The following is a 16,277-nucleotide window of genomic DNA, read 5'->3' as shown; positions in this document are numbered from 1 at the left end:
TGTGACAGTGCATGTTTTTGATGTGGGAGCTGTAATGGTTTGTCCTCCAGCGGCTGTACCTTGAGAATCAAGATGCACAAGATTGTCCTCCTGAATGCTAAGAGGCCAGGAATCAGCCCTGGATCATGGCTGGTGAGAGAAGGAATCCATTCGTAGAGGATGGTCATCTCGTACATTCATGGATTATGTGATGGTAAATGAGAGTCGATGCAGAGATGAGACAAGGAGACAGAGACAGTACCCTAGTGCATAAGAGGAGTAATTTATTTGGCAAATAGAAAGCTAGAATAAAGATGTACAACCTTCTTTTATAGTGTCATCTGTGTATGTGTGTGTATGTGCCCCAATTTACTAGTGCATTGTTTGGTTTTATTTTACATAGAGTGTGAAAAGCCCTTCAAATGCAATGTTTCACATCTTAATTTAGGCATCAGAATACACATTTATTCTCCACTATTCTGTGCAAAAACAATATAATTGATCATACCAATTTCTCAAATTTTGTTACACAAACATTGCATTTCATTATTATTATTATTATTATTATTATTATTATTATTATTATTATTATTATTATTATTATTATTATTATTATTATTTTACTTTTGTCTGATTGAAAATTCTGAAAATTGTTCTCCCCTCAGATTAGATTCATTGTTTGTCAAGAACAGAAAGCCTTAAGAGCAGAGAGTACTACATGGAACTGTTGTGATTTGTTTTACGCAGCTCCATCTGGTTTTGGAGAGAAAACTTTTGATAACTACCCATGTGACAAGATGCCCCACTCTCCCCTTCTTGAAAAACTGCACTGACAAGAAATTCTGCTGTCAAATTTATGCTGAATTTTACTCCTGGTGGATTTTACTCTGTAATTTTTGTTTAAAGAATCTCAGGGTTCCACTCTGGTGTCTGTTAAGCTGCACTGACTTCATTTTCTCACCTGCACTTGTTCACTGTTTTGGTGACCTGAACTAAATTATCCTATTCATGAAATAAACAATAAGCAAGAAAATAGATAACATAATGACTTAATTTATTTTGGACAAAATACACACAGACAACATAACTTTTGCTTTTGGAATAATATTTTAACAACTGTATTCATATTTGAAACTACATGGAACAGACAGCAACACGTTTTCTCTGAGGACTACAGTACAGAGTCTTGAACTGTCAGTGTGTCATGATGGAGAGTGGGAAAGGGATGTCTGGGGTCTCCTGCTGGAACTGTTACCTCCACAACCTGATATCAGATAAGTGATTGAAGGTGGATGGATGTACAGTAGATAATACAGTCAGACTTACTTTTAGTCAGCAGTAGCTGTAGTTGTAGCCAAGTTTGTTGTCGCTTGTCGGATTTCCTCCATCATATTGATCATGTTGTTTATTCTGCTGTAATATCATTTCCACACCAGCTAAACATGTCACTAAATAAGGAACTACAGCTGTTTGTTATAAACATCAGTGTCAGCTGGGGACAAGTTTCAGATAATTCTATATGACCCTACATCTTTTAATGAAAGAAAATTAATAGTTGCAGCTCCAGACAGATTTTCTTTTCCACAGGAGAGCAAAACTCTATAAAAAAAAAAATAAAACACACCACTACTACTACTACTACTACTACTACTACTACTACTACTACTACTACTACTAATAATAATAATAATAATAATTTGTTTTTCTTTTTCTTCTCTCTGTCTGCTGTCTCCTTCATTTGTGCTGCAGACTGAAGAAGAAGACTAAAAACACAAAAACAAAAAAAGCTTTTTTATTTAATAATAGAATAATGTGAATGATTTTTAATTGCTGCTTTGAAATCTTCAGCAGAGCATCTTGATCAGGTTGTGCTGAACATCTTAACCTCAGCGACAAACACTCTACACGCACCAACTTTAAATTATATTCATATAATCAAATAATCAATGCATCTTCAGAGGATAAATGAGGACTAAATTACATTACAATAGTCTGTATCACTGATTCTTAGCTGATCATTTCACTTGTATTAAATTTATATATCATGTTGGCTGCAAATGGAAGTTCCCACTAAAAGCTGTTGAAGACAATCCTTTACAAAAAAAAAAAAAAAAAAAAAAAAGCATTAAATACATAGATTTTAGCACAAAGTGTACCACAAAATCCCTCAGAGTTACACAACATATGCCACAAAGACAAGTATCACCAAGTGCAAAAGCACATTAAGTAATTTATCTGTACATTCACATAATCTGACGTTAGTGGGTTGATATTACTGCCATGTGGATCTCTCACACAGCCAGTGTCGCTTGCTTCCACAGGGGGCGTCATTCCAGTTGGCCAGCACTGGGTTGAAGTGATACATCTCCACACAGTCCTCTACGTTGTTGGGACCACCACGATCTGGCTGACCAGACTGCCAAAATCTAAATGACAGTATAGAGAATATTAATGATTACTGCTCTGACAGCAGTTTGTATGACACTGGAGGTCTGCCAAGTAAAACTTAGATAAAACAGAATGCAATGATTTGCAAATACTGGTCAGCCTATTCAACTGACTATGGCACAAAGTCCAGATATTTAATGTTCAAACTGATAATATATATTTATAAAATATTATTGCTTTTTGTAAATAAAATAAAATATTATTGCTTTTTGTAAATATACATATATTCTGAATTTGATGCCTACAACACATTCCAAAAAAAAAGTTGGAACAGGAATATGTTTACCATTTTTATACATCCCCTTTTCTTTTAACAACACTCAGTCAGCATTTGTGAACTGAGGACATTAATTGTTGAAGTTCATAGAGTAAAATTATTTCTCTTTCTTGATAAATGATTTCAGGTCCTCAACAGTCCGGGGTCTCTGTTGTCGTATTTTGTGCTTCATAATGCACCACACATTTTCAATGGGAGACAGGTCTGGACTGCAGGCAGGTCAGTCTAGTACCTGAACTCTACTATGAAGACACGCTGCTGGAACATGTCCACAATGTGTCTTGGCACTGTCTTACTTAACACAACCCCATACCATGACAGATGAGCTTTCCATATTCGGTTTAACAGAAAGACTGAAAATCAGAATTGGCCAAAATCGGAATCGGCAGGTCAGACCCTTCAAAAACTCAGAAACGGTTATCAGGCTTCAGGCTATCAGGCAGAGGCTTCATGACGAGCTGATCATGTGAATCAGGTGTGTTGGAGCAGAGAAACATCTAAAACATGCAGGGCGGTGGGCCCTGAGGACCAGGATAGGGGAAAGACTGTACATGTTATATTCCTATGTCTATTAATATTTGACTTGTAATCATGCTTGTTTACTTTTAAGTAAACGTTTAAGGTGTGATTATATTGTTACAGTGGCTTAATGTTTGTACGTGTTTTTCTTGTAGAAACCACACCTTCACTATTAGGAATAAATGAATGGATCTCAATAAGTGTGTGTGTGACCTGGAGTTATTGATTTTTTCCGCACCTGTTCTAACAGAACAACCTGTGGAGACTGTAAATCCAAATAATCAGTACTGAGGAGTTCATTCAACCCTGAGGTCACAAGCTGAAATCCAAAAGTCAGCACCTCTAATATTCTTTCCACCACTGTCTCCTGAGTTTGATGTGGTGGTGTCTGACCGTACAGCTGCATGCTCGGTTCTCATGTCTTATAAGACATTGACTAGCTAAATAAAAAAGTCAGAGTTGTGTGTTTTCACAAACATTATACAAAAGTACTGAAAACATAAGGAAGTAATGCAGTCACGCATGTTTCGTATTTGTGATAAGTTATTATCTATTGTTTTTTTAAGGAACTGATGAAGAATTTCAATGTCCTTCACTTATTTATTTACTTATTTACTTATTGACTGTGGGTGTCTGGAGCTACAGATATCTTGAGCCTTGGATAAAATCCTAACAGCTTGTGTTTTATTTACTGACAAGTGACATTGACATTGTTGCTTATGTAATGTGGTGCCCTCATGTCTAGTGTCCTGATGATGTGTGATCCTGTATGACATGAGATATACTGTATAAAACTGTTTCTTATTGTATCATTAAGCTTCTGGTGTGAACTGTATTCATGTGTTCATACTATATAAGATCTTTTGCACAGATGTGTGTTGCATTAAGCTCATATAGTGAAGTAAGAACAACTGAGAACCCCTTAAGTTTATACTTGTGTTCATCAAAGTGAAGACTGACCTGAAGTACAAGTTTTTCTGCATCAGGAACTGACACCAAATGAGCAGCTCATTAGAATCGATATATCGATTCTGCAGAATCAATCTCAATCAAAAGTTCTCAGTAAGCGTTAACAGCTAGACCACACTTTTCATTGTGTTTGTTTAAGTTTAGGCATTTTAAATCTTCCATGTCCTGTCAGATCATGTCTCATAAAGAATCTATTTAATTCACGCACTTTGGGTAAAGGTTGGTTTTCCATTTGTCTTTTTCATATTTCGGACCTGTGATGATCTTATTTGAGTCAGTCTGTCTCATAGAAACATTCTGAGTTATTTTGAAGGTCTTACGGTTTGGTTAGCACAGATCCATCCACCCATTTGAAGGTCCCAGCTGTGTCACGCAGACCAATCCAGAACAAGAGATGAACGTTCCCATCCAGACGGTACAAGGCCCTCTGTTTGGTCGAGATCACAGAAAATGTAACTATAACTTCAAAAGTTCTCCTTCAACATCAACAATGGCATACACACACATGCACACAGATCCACACACAGATTTACTGTACTGTACCTGTTCCTGTTCACTGTTGATCACCACCAGGTCAGCACCTTTACTCTGACAGTATCTTCTGCTTTCCTCCCATGTTTTACTTTCAGTGGACAGGAAGTAACATCTGGAGCTGATCTCCCTCCAATCTGCAGGACACTGCTGAGGGGACACACAGCCACTCAGCTCTGAGAGGGACAAACAGCACATCACAGGTTAGACTCTGAGGCATTTGGCAACTACTACAACTATACAGTCATCAGTTACAACCCTAGATCCAAAAAAGTTGAGATGTTGTGTAAAATGTGACCAAAAACAGAATGCAATGACTTGCAGATACTTTTCAACTTGTTTCAACATGTCATGTTCAAACTGATGAACTTTGTTGTTATTATAAATATACACTCATTCTGAATTTGATGCTCGCAACACATTAAAAAAACATGTTGGGAGAGGGAAAACCAAAGAGTGGAGAGTTCACATTTCAGATTGTTTTCAGAAATCGTGGACGTTGTGTCCTCCAGGTTCAAGAGGAAAAGGACCACCCAGATTGTTGTCTGTTGTTAAGAAAAAGAGATGTATCACAGTAGTAAACATCTTTTCTGAAATGTGTTGCAGATATTAAATTCAGAATGAGTGTATATTTACAAACAACAGTGTGAACATTAAATACCTTGTTTTTGTACTGTATTCAATTTAATATATGTCTAAAAGTTTTTGCAAATCATTTCATATTTTTCACGACATTGCAACTTTTTTGGAATTGTGGTTGCACAAAGACATTCATATCTACAATAATAACTACAATCATAACTCATAATTTCTTATATAAAACCTCTGACCGTGATGCAATAACTGTCTCTAATATGCCTCCAATACCAGCATATTTACAGCTTTTGTAGATGTGTTTAAAGAGTTTATGCTTTAACTTTCCAAACTGCAGCAATGTTTTTTAGTAACCACAAGAAGGCCTGTAGAAGAGTAGTAAGAACAAGACATCACAGAAAATGCTTCATAAAATATACAGATGTTTGTATGATAGTGGGTAGATTACAGATAAAGAGGTAAAGAGAGGAGACATTATTTTACATCAGAATAGGAAGATGAAATAAAGAGGAACTAAAGCTGAGGTCAGAAAGCTTTTTTCTTTTTTCTCACCACTCATGTTCATTTTCAGCCTGTCCCTCTCCTCCTCCACTTCCTTTATCTTGTTGAGGAGTTTATTGTTTATGTTTTCAAGCAGGTTTTTGTCTCTGGTCAAGGTGTTGGATTGTTCTTGTAATCTGTTGTACCTTTGTTCACAATCCTGCACCTCCTTCTCTTGGTTTTGCTCACTAAAATGAGTTATGCTGCAGTTGGAGTAGGTTGATTCCTTGCTCGAGTACACTGACAGGAGAAACAGAAAGTTACATTTAATTTTTTAATGATTTTTCAAATGTTTTTAAATTAAAAGCATTTTTCAGGTTTTGTTCGACATCAAATTGTGAAAGACAACAACATGTCAAATGATTCCACATGTGGGGTGTATGTGCAGTATTGTGGTTTTGTCTGTGTGACTTTCTCAGAAAGTCGTGCAATGCCAAAAATCATACTCACAAGCAAGCCGTAGAGAAACGTTGAGAGCGGCTTGTATGATACAAAGGATGCCAAAGCCGAGGAAAATCAGGTGACAGCATCTTCTCTCTGTAAAATAACAACAATAAAAGTCTAAAAGTCCTCAGCAGCAGCTGTATGAGGCTGTTATGTGTTGTTGAGCTCAACAGAAGAAATAGAAGAATCATATGTAGGGTGGTGCATTAGTTTTAACAAAAAAACAAAAATAACTAAGAAAAACTTTTTAACAATATGTGAAAGTTTTCTTTAACAAATCTCTTTGGCCCAACAATTTAAAATGAATTGGCAATGATCATTCTGAAAACAATAAATATAATCATTTCTGTGGACATTTCTGTTGTGGGTAAGCAGCATCAGAATGTGACAATAAAGTTGATCTTATGCAAAATACTAGGTTTTTAGAGATTAAAAAAAAAACAAGAAGCCCCTGAGGGGGAGAGAGAAGCCATCTGAGGGCTTTTGTTCCAAGGAACAGGTTCTACTGTCAGTCACTTTTCAGGGGAGGGTTTTAGCAAACTTGAATTTAATTTAGTGAGCACATGATGTCATAACTGATGTTCTCCCCAAACCTACAAAAACACAAGTTGTAATAAACCAGAAAACACTCATGTGGAATCAGTGTAAAAACATAACAAGATAAACTAACAACAGCATGTTATCATGTTATGTTAGAATTTAAAGGTCCCATGAAAGGATAATAAACTTCTTTAATGTTTTTTTCATTTCTACACTTTGATACAAGAGGCCAGCGTTCACATCATGAGACTCATATAAATGTGGTTATGCTTAATAAATAAAAATCACATTGGTTAAAGTCTTGAGACTGATTATTGATTGATTGATTATTGATTTTATTTGAGGTCCATAGAAATTCTCTGAGGAGAAAAACATCAGTGAGTTAAAGGAAATTTTACCAAAACTGACGGTGTTTGTATCTCATAGAAATGGACTTTTAATTTCTGATTTGGTAACATTATGATTAATAAGAGATCAGTTAACCCAATAGTAGGACTTTTGTGTCCTTTGTGGACTACATTAAAATATATTAACAGTCTCAGCAAAAATGTGCATATGACATCTGTAAATACAGGAAAGCACTGAATAAGTTATATAAGAACATTAAAGTGCTTGAAAGATGTTGAGTTCCCTCAAAACTTCCAACCAACTGAATCTAAACCCAGACACATTTTAACACTGCTGTTCTGTGTTCATGTGATGGGGAGCAGTGGACAGTATAGGAGCTTAAAAGAACTGCTGGCATTTCTTGTAAATAAAGGAGGAGGGAGGGGTGGGGAGCTCAGTGCTGCTCTGTGCTGCAGTTTAGTGCTGCTGTTTCATGTCAGTGGTGAGGGAGGGGAGAGCAAGGTTTGAGATGTGCAGTTAACACAGGGAAATAAAACAAGAGCAGACAGACGACTGAGACAATCAGGGGACAAACAGTTCATCATGTCAGGGATGGGACTCAGTGAAGGGTCACAGTGATACTTTCTTTTCTTTATTCCTTAAAGCCTCAGAACAAAGTAACCCTAACCCTTGTTCAGATAAACACTCTGAACTTGAGCTGCAGGGTCATACAGTTTAACCGAAGCAACTTTGTTAAGTCATGATACTGCATTTGTTTCAAAATACAATTATTTTATGGTGGTATAACCAAAACTTAATCTGTGCCAGATCCTGCTGGTAGAGAGAGCTGCAAACTTTTTCTGTGCACCTCCCCTGCTGATTTTGAATGATTATATGCAGATCCTCATATCAATAAATGTAAATAAATGATTTCTTGTTTGTGATGAGAGTTTTGTTTAGTTTTAACTGTGAGCACCTATAGGTGAAGCTGTCCATGTGCTCAAGGCCCTGTGGACCTGAAGGAACCAAACCCTCTCAGTGATCCTGACCTAGAAATTAAACACCGTCTATAACAGTAATTGTATTAGGGCTGGGCGGTATGACCCAAAATTCACATCATGGTATAAACTGAATCCTGTTACGGTAACGGTATATCGCGGCATATATATATATATATATATATATATATATATATATATATATATATATATATAGATATATATATATATATACACACATTTAGAACAATGGGTGAACTTCAGAACGCGAGCGTCAGACGTCTTTACTGCGTTTTGGCTTCAATATTAACATCATGGTCTGATCTTTGTATGTAAACTTTGAATGTAAACTAATGTGGAGAGTTCTTCAATCAAAATGAACTCACATTTGTTTTTACATGGTAGGACTTCATAAAGTATCACAGCTGTTCTGCTGCGTGCATCTCTCTCTCTCTCTCTCTCTCTCTCTCTCTCTCTCTCTCTCTCTCTCTCTCTCTCCTCACTGACTGTCCCTTCACTTCCCTGTCGTTTCCTTTCTGTCTGTTGGTTGTTAGAATCAGGACAAAGTGGAATTAGAGCCCAAAGTTCAGTTTGCAACAACGAAAAGCAAAGAGGAACCGAAGTAAGTAACATGTTGTGTCTGTGTGTCAGTCACCTCTGCTCCGTGTCAGGACCATGGACAGCACAGCTGTCAGGCTGCTACACACAACAGCTCACAGAGCATAGTGTTAATTAATGTTCACAAATTATAATGTAATGTGTGAATAAACTCACAACATTGGAATATTTTCTCTATTATTATTATTTGAGGAGCATCATGTTTTAGAGCTGCCCTCAAATGTTCCAGATTAGACTTTCAGGGGAGTTGATGATCTTTTCAGGTGAGCCGAGCTCCTCTTAGCTTCCCCGTAATTAGAAGCATGTTCTTACCTTACCTCTTAATGAAAACCAAGTCCTGTCCAGTCCAACTGCATCTTTTGACCCTCTGAAGCTGTGTGTGTCCTGAGTGTTCTAAAGGCTCCCTGTTATATATGGTTCTAACCAGGTTCTAGAATGTTGACGAGTCATCAGAGCAAGTCTAAGACGTCACAGAGGCTGACACACACACACACACACACACACACACACACACACACACACACACACACACACACACACACACACACACACACACACACACTTTTGAGTACAATCAAAAACAAAAAGGGGCAGATATACATTTATTATGTGGTACTTTTCACCTGGATAAAAACAATCCAACATTAAAAGCCTCCCTGGAATTATTTCTCTCTTTCTAATTATAATCTCCTGCCGTCACCATTACTGACTTTTGTTTGAATGAAAGAGGGAGAACTTGCTTGTTCTTGTTACAAAGCGCGTCTAGATGACGTATTTCCAGGATTTGCAGGATCTGAAACGTGATGCATCTTTAATTAGACGTTATAGAAAACAGCACAAAACACTTTTTCTCATCAGATGTTTGTTGTAGGTTTATATATTCTTGTTGATATGGTTCAGATGTCAGATTCAGGTTTAAGTATGTGACGTTATTCTTTTGGTTGTTTATAAACAGGCGCGCGCTGATCTTTATCTTTACACGCGTCTCGTGTATCCAGAGAAGCAGCCCGATGAAAATTTGATCCCGCGTGTAAGACCGGAAGTGAAACAAGAAAGTGAATTTAAAATGACTGAAATTTGTATCGTGACAAAATGTTGTCGATTTTAACTCACTTTCTTCCATGTGACAATCAGCCTGTTATTTGCAAAGAATAAACCTGCTTCTAGTTTCCGATGACAAGCTGCACATCAACATCCACTGCTAATGAAATGTACTAAATAAATGAAGACAAACAGCAGAGGAAGAGTGTCTTCAGAGAGACAGAGTGAGGACATGTGACAGCAAACCTCAGTCCAGAGGATTTTGTCCCTCCAGCGCACAATTTGCATCTTCCTTGTTAAATAATGTGAAGTATTTCTACACGCAGGTGTCAGACGTGGTGTTGTGTGTCTCATTCAGATGGTAGATCCACAAGTTAGTGTCTTAATGATGAGAGGTGTTTGAATTGATGACACTCTGTGATTGTTAAGTGATGAATTAAAGCGCTCCGTGTCCTCGACCCGTAAGAGCAACACAACAAAACATACACACGTGTCTAACATTAAATCTGAAAAATAATATTACACATGCCATTACTATTTTATTTTGCTGTCAAATACTTTCATTAGTGTATGGCAATTTTACAAGGACATTTTTCCTGTTGCTGCAATGATGTTTTATTTTCTAAATTTGTAGGTAGGGAAACCTACTGTGTTAATTAGAATGTTTCACAAATAGTTAAAACACCACTTAGTAATTTCTGTGAATATGTAATAATATGATATAACCAACAAATGAAATATTTCACTGCGGGGACTAAACACATTTGTCGGAAAAACATTTTCAGATAATTATTATTGTTATAATTGTGATATTTTATTTTGGGGAGAATTATAATTGAAGTAATTGAAGGTGTTAAAGCTCGGAGCAGCAGAGGAAGAGTGTCTTCAGAGAGAGTGAGGTGGCTCTTAAAAGAGCCGTTGTGTTTGTGGAGCAGCAGCAGATAGTTTAAGCTCTCTCTCCGCGGATGCGACGGGCCAGCTGGATGTCTTTGGGCATGATGGTGACTCTCTTGGCGTGGATGGCGCACAGGTTGGTGTCCTCAAAGAGTCCGACCAGGTAAGCCTCGCTGGCCTCCTGCAGAGCCATGACAGCGGAGCTCTGGAAGCGCAGGTCGGTCTTGAAATCCTGAGCGATCTCTCTGACCAGGCGCTGGAAGGGCAGCTTGCGGATGAGCAGCTCGGTGGATTTCTGGTAACGACGGATCTCTCTCAGAGCCACGGTACCGGGCCTGTAACGATGAGGCTTCTTGACGCCGCCGGTGGCCGGGGCGCTCTTACGGGCAGCCTTGGTGGCCAGCTGCTTCCTGGGAGCTTTGCCTCCGGTGGATTTACGAGCGGTCTGCTTGGTTCTTGCCATCGTTCCTTCTTTCTCTCGACAGAAGTATGAAAAGTAAAGACACGAGACACGCTGCTCTTAAACTGTGGGACCGGCTGGGATCATGACGCTGCTTCAGACCTCCGCCTCCTGATTGGTGAGAGGCTCCTCTTGGAGCTCAGCACCGACAGGAGGGGCGACCCACCGCCCGAATCTCCGCTGCTGATTGGAGACAAATGTGTTCAAAAAGTCCGCCACAATCCAGAGCGGTCGACCTCTGCTGGAGGCTCTGCTGTGGTTGGTCTGACGGACCCCAGACCCCGTCCGCGCGCGCTTCCTGAGCATATAATTGGGGTTTGACTGTCTGGTCTTCAGTTTCTGTTAGTCTCGACTTCGGAAAGTATCCAACAATGAGTGGACGAGGAAAGACCGGTGGTAAAGCCAGAGCTAAGGCAAAGACCCGCTCCTCTCGTGCTGGGCTCCAGTTCCCAGTCGGCCGTGTTCACAGGCTGCTGAGGAAGGGCAACTATGCGGAGCGTGTGGGTGCCGGCGCCCCCGTCTACCTGGCGGCCGTGCTGGAGTACCTGACCGCTGAGATCCTGGAGTTGGCTGGAAACGCTGCCCGCGACAACAAGAAGACCCGTATCATCCCCCGTCACCTGCAGCTGGCTGTCCGCAACGACGAGGAGCTCAACAAACTCCTGGGTGGAGTCACCATCGCTCAGGGCGGCGTGCTGCCCAACATCCAGGCTGTTCTGCTGCCCAAGAAGACCGAGAAGCCCGCCAAGAAGTAAAGCTGCTGGATCCTCAACCAGACCCCAAAACGGCTCTTTTCAGAGCCACACACTCTCCTCATAAAGAGCTCTGTCTTATGTCTCATGCACACAAACACACTGGAACTCTCACCATGTCTTACTAATGTTGTGGAACTCTGAAAATCATTTACAACCACAGTGGCTTTTCACCACACATCATCTTCATTAAGCTGCAGGAGTTTACAACAACTTTCTTTTCATTTCCTCTCGCAGTAGCGGCTGTTCTCTCCGCCATCGATCAAGTAACGCCAACTATCCGTCATTTAACAGTCCAGTCAGTGAAAACACCAACTGTTACAATTATTACTAAAATGACAAATCAAACACAACAGAGAACAACACGTTTTCTCTGAGGGAAACTACATTACAGTCCACAACTGTCAGTGCGTCATGACGCGGAGTTAAAGTACAGTAGATAATACAGTCATCACTCACAACATGTTGAACAACAACATGAAGAAACATTTCACTCTCTGCTCTAAATCACTTTGTAACTTTCTTTTGAAAAGCGCTTTGAAACGCAACATTTCACATATTTTATTTTTGTCACACTTACTTGACACTAAAATAAACCTACAAACATTTAATGGTAAATCAGTTCTTTTTTTTAATGACATAAAAAGTGGCCTTTAACGTTTGATGTTTGCAATATCTCCTTTGTCCCAAAGACGTTCAACCCTGCATCATTTTAACATTGAATATTGATCTAATAAAATCCGCCCATTTTAGTGAAATGGACTTTAATCTAAATGTAATTATCATATTCATTTATCACACCTTTTTTAAAAATAATAATGATTAATACTTCAGATGGGATATTTACATTTTGTTCAGGAGCTGTGATGGCTTTTTATAAACTTGAATTTTGGCTTGATGTATTTTCTTGCCGTTTTCCTTTTCTTTGTTGTTTGTTTTTTGTCTTTTTTGAATGAAGAAGTTTTAACTTTAAATGTTTATTAATGTCAGTATATCACCACCTGTATGGATCATTTATAACTGCTGTGTGTGGAATTAAATGTTAAATCATGAAACACTAAATGATAAATGTAGTATTTTAAAGAACTTTACTAAGTCTGATTTTACTATGAATAATATTTAAGCTGCTTATTGTAGGTAACTGTAGATTATCAGTAAAAATGAAGTAAAACCACAGTCAGTATCAGTGTCACTGTCACTTCATCTGGACAATATTCTCTTTTAAAATGTAATAATTTTCTAATCAAGAAAATCAAAAGGAACAATTTTCACTTTCAGCTGTTAAAAATGTAGGAATGACCACTGAGTCACCGCCCAGTGAAACTCCCTCCATCTGCTCTCTATCAGGTCCTCAGAAAGTCTAGAAATACAGACTGTCTGTCCTCAAGCAGCAGACTCGATTCAGTCTGTGAAAGAAAAAGCGAACGAAATGTCTGGCAGAGGAAAGGGAGGAAAAGGACTGGGTAAAGGAGGCGCTAAGCGTCACCGTAAAGTTCTCCGTGATAACATCCAGGGAATCACCAAGCCCGCTATCCGCCGTCTGGCTCGCCGTGGTGGAGTGAAGCGCATCTCCGGTCTGATCTACGAGGAGACCCGCGGTGTGTTGAAGGTCTTCCTGGAGAACGTCATCCGTGATGCCGTCACCTACACCGAGCACGCCAAGAGAAAGACGGTGACCGCCATGGATGTGGTGTATGCTCTGAAGAGACAGGGACGCACTCTGTACGGCTTCGGAGGTTAAAGCGCTCATTCTGTGTCTTTAGAGAAAAAAAACCAAAGGTCCTTTTAAGGACCACACACTCACTCTGTCAAGAGCTCAAGTCCTTCATCAGTACTCTTATCTTTTAAACTATAATTTAATGTTATCTCAAATGTTTAAAAAGAGAAATTTTAATATATATGTGAAGTAGTAATAAATCTGGTATGGGGCAGTAAGCTGCTTTACTCTTTTGTACCACAAACATTTTATTTTGTCAGTATTTGTGTAGACTACATGGATATGGATGTTGGTAAATTTTGATAAACAATATTCCTACCCCATTTTTATTCCGTCTATATTCAAGGAATTTCAATTTACAATATTGGTATGATTAATGAACAAAGTAGGTATTATACTGTTATACACTGAATTAATAAACTCAGCTGAATAAACTATTGTTGTTATGACGTTATCTCAGATTTTGAAAACGCAAAATGTTATATTTAATGTGTGTAAAGTGGGGTCCTCAAAGGTGCTTCTTCCTTTACTCTCCTTGGCCTAAAGTACCATCACAAAATCTGAATTTAATAAAAATTCAGACATTGCAAATTAGATCGATATATAGATTAGATTAATTAATATGAATTACATTTAAAGTTAATTGAAAAAAATCTTAAATTAAATCAAAATAAACTTTATCAAAAGTTTACCTCACATTAAAAACGAACAATATGGGGTTATAAAGGTTTTAAGAGTAATTACAATATTGCGAGGCAACCAATAATTATTTTCACTGTGTGAAATAGTGATTATACTGTGAAAATTAATGGTGGGTAAAAATCTGTTGTGACAAAGTGAAGAAATGTTGTGAGCCAGAGCCAATGGGATTTATTTGTTCAGTTTAAGTTGTAATGTTTGACTTCTTCCAAAACTCTACAAACTTGAAGAAAAACGTGATGAAGACACGAAAGTTCATGTAAAAAAAAGATTTTAAAAAGATTCTTAGATTTTGAAAACTTTAGCAGTAAAGTAGTAGTAAAGTAAAGTTTAGTAGTAAAGTAAATCTGAGGCATTAAGCTTTTCCTTACCTCTCCTCTGCCTCAAGTACCACAGAGTTTTTATTCAGTGTTCATGTAGACTGGATGATTTCAATCAACATTAAGATCTACATTTTCTTTGATCACTTAGAAAAAAATGACAATGGTAATATCAATTATTGAAAAGATAGTGAGTTAAGGTTTTATTGGAACGAAATTTATTAGTTCAACCAAAGTTGAAAGGTTTAGAAATAAAAACCTTCCAGGAAGACTAAAACTGGTATAATAATAATCGTTTAATCCCTCATAGTCAACTTGTTTAAAATTAAATCCAACATGTGATGAAGACACGAAAGAATCAGGAGCTCCGCTCTCAGTTGAAGTGTTGTGTGGTCCTGAAAAGGACCTTTGTGTTGTTGGAGTGAGTGAGTGAGTGTAGCGGGTTTACTTGGAGCTGGTGTACTTGGTCACAGCCTTTGTTCCCTCAGACACGGCGTGCTTGGCCAGCTCACCGGGCAGCAGCAGGCGGACGGCGGTCTGGATCTCCCTGGAGGTGATGGTGGAGCGCTTGTTGTAGTGAGCCAGACGGGAGGCCTCACCGGCGATGCGCTCAAAGATGTCGCTCACAAACGAGTTCATGATGCCCATGGCCTTGGAGGAGATGCCGGTGTCGGGGTGGACCTGCTTCAGAACCTTGTACACGTAGATGGCGTAGCTCTCCTTCCTGGTCCTCTTCCTCTTCTTGCCGCTCTTGGTGGCTTTAGAGACGGCTTTCTTTGAGCCCTTCTTCGGTGCTTTCGCTGGTTCAGGCATTTTCGTTTCCAACCAAACTGACTGGTCAAACGAGTGACTTGAGAGCGATCAAGAGGCTCTATATGTATGTGCATGAGGTGAAGAGTAGTGGGCTGTTACTCACACAGGATTGGCTGACTTGTGCTCGAGACTGCGCATGTGCAGGAATAGAGAGACCCTCTAAAGCCCCTCCAGAAGTAATGAAGCATCCTGTCATCACCGATGCATGTATTTGTACATAATAGGGGAGACCGGGGTTGTTAGTGACACTTTTTGTTTGACCATCAGTCAGTCAGTGGTTGTTGTTGCTCGATCTCTCAAGCTTTGATGCACAGCGCTCAGATGTGTCTACTACATATAAAACTCTATTGGACGTCTCCTACACAATCACAGATTATGTGTGTTAATGTGACATATGAGCAGGTCCATTCTTACAACCTGCCCCACCGACTGTTGGTGGGTTGAAACATGAGCTGGTGATAGATGTAACAATGAGAGGAAGCTTGCTGATTTAAGATCCACATGTATGAAAGAACTTTAGTTTTAAGGATGAAGAATAAACAGTTTTGAACAAAAAGCACCAAAAAAGTTACAACTAAATCATCAAAAACAAGAGACTAAAATGTGACTTAAACTCACTGATATTTTCAGTAAGTGAATATGATTAAAACTAATAATACTCAACTGTAGCAGCTAACAGAGTCAGTTTCTTCAGGGCTGTGGTCAGATCTGCACACTGGGGAAAATTGTGACATGTAACCATTTGCAGCAAAGTCATTGAGACAACTTGCCTCAGAGTCACATGTGTTGTTGCTCGT

General features: G+C 38.8%; 5 protein-coding genes across 5 annotated transcripts; 2 read left to right on the top strand and 3 right to left on the bottom strand.

Annotated features, from left to right (window-relative positions):
• Positions 1-2,092: 2,092 nt before the first annotated feature.
• LOC146330733 (C-type lectin domain family 4 member E-like) lies at positions 2,093-9,907 on the bottom strand. The gene is made up of 6 exons (XM_084711681.1): positions 9,898-9,907; positions 6,308-6,394; positions 5,870-6,097; positions 4,736-4,899; positions 4,513-4,619; positions 2,093-2,405 (listed from the first exon to the last, which is right to left on the bottom strand). The coding sequence occupies exons 1-6, from the start codon at positions 9,905-9,907 to the stop codon at positions 2,252-2,254; spliced, it is 750 nt and encodes a 249-aa protein (XP_084567807.1). The 3' UTR covers positions 2,093-2,251.
• Positions 9,908-10,724: 817 nt separating this feature from the next.
• Positions 10,725-11,255, bottom strand: LOC146330732 (histone H3). The gene has a single exon (XM_084747318.1). It carries the CDS (start codon positions 11,180-11,182, stop codon positions 10,772-10,774), a length of 411 nt encoding a protein of 136 aa, XP_084603444.1. The 5' UTR covers positions 11,183-11,255; the 3' UTR covers positions 10,725-10,771.
• A 239-nt stretch (positions 11,256-11,494) lies between these two features.
• Positions 11,495-11,984, top strand: LOC146330731 (histone H2A-like). The gene has a single exon (XM_084747332.1). The coding sequence runs from the start codon at positions 11,551-11,553 to the stop codon at positions 11,932-11,934; it is 384 nt and encodes a 127-aa protein (XP_084603458.1). The 5' UTR covers positions 11,495-11,550; the 3' UTR covers positions 11,935-11,984.
• Positions 11,985-13,191: 1,207 nt separating this feature from the next.
• On the top strand, positions 13,192-13,728 carry LOC146330730 (histone H4). Its single transcript, XM_084747480.1, has one exon. It carries the CDS (start codon positions 13,361-13,363, stop codon positions 13,670-13,672), a length of 312 nt encoding a protein of 103 aa, XP_084603606.1. The 5' UTR covers positions 13,192-13,360; the 3' UTR covers positions 13,673-13,728.
• Positions 13,729-15,055: 1,327 nt separating this feature from the next.
• Positions 15,056-15,516, bottom strand: LOC146330729 (histone H2B 3-like). The gene has a single exon (XM_084714249.1). The coding sequence runs from the start codon at positions 15,478-15,480 to the stop codon at positions 15,112-15,114; it is 369 nt and encodes a 122-aa protein (XP_084570375.1). The 5' UTR covers positions 15,481-15,516; the 3' UTR covers positions 15,056-15,111.
• Positions 15,517-16,277: the final 761 nt, after the last annotated feature.

This window comes from Lutjanus erythropterus, chromosome 3 (genome assembly GCF_056507025.1).
Source record: "Lutjanus erythropterus isolate fLutEry1 chromosome 3, fLutEry1.hap2, whole genome shotgun sequence".
Lineage (NCBI taxonomy): Eukaryota > Metazoa > Chordata > Actinopteri > Lutjaniformes > Lutjanidae > Lutjanus > Lutjanus erythropterus.
The sequence above is the reverse complement of the archived record's forward strand: the minus strand, read 5'-3'. Positions and strand labels throughout refer to the sequence as shown.

Coding starts and splice junctions, on each gene's coding strand:
- LOC146330733 (XM_084711681.1), bottom strand. Junction 4,900..5,869: donor GCTGAAAATGAACATGAGTG/GTGAGAAAAAAG, acceptor TGTCCCTCTCAG/AGCTGAGTGGCTGTGTGTCC. Junction 2,406..4,512: donor GGATCTGTGCTAACCAAACC/GTAAGACCTTCA, acceptor ACTGTCATTTAG/ATTTTGGCAGTCTGGTCAGC.
- LOC146330732 (XM_084747318.1), bottom strand. CDS start 11,182: ATGGCAAGAACCAAGCAGACCGCTCGTAAATCCACCGGAGGCAAAGCT.
- LOC146330731 (XM_084747332.1), top strand. CDS start 11,551: ATGAGTGGACGAGGAAAGACCGGTGGTAAAGCCAGAGCTAAGGCAAAG.
- LOC146330730 (XM_084747480.1), top strand. CDS start 13,361: ATGTCTGGCAGAGGAAAGGGAGGAAAAGGACTGGGTAAAGGAGGCGCT.
- LOC146330729 (XM_084714249.1), bottom strand. CDS start 15,480: ATGCCTGAACCAGCGAAAGCACCGAAGAAGGGCTCAAAGAAAGCCGTC.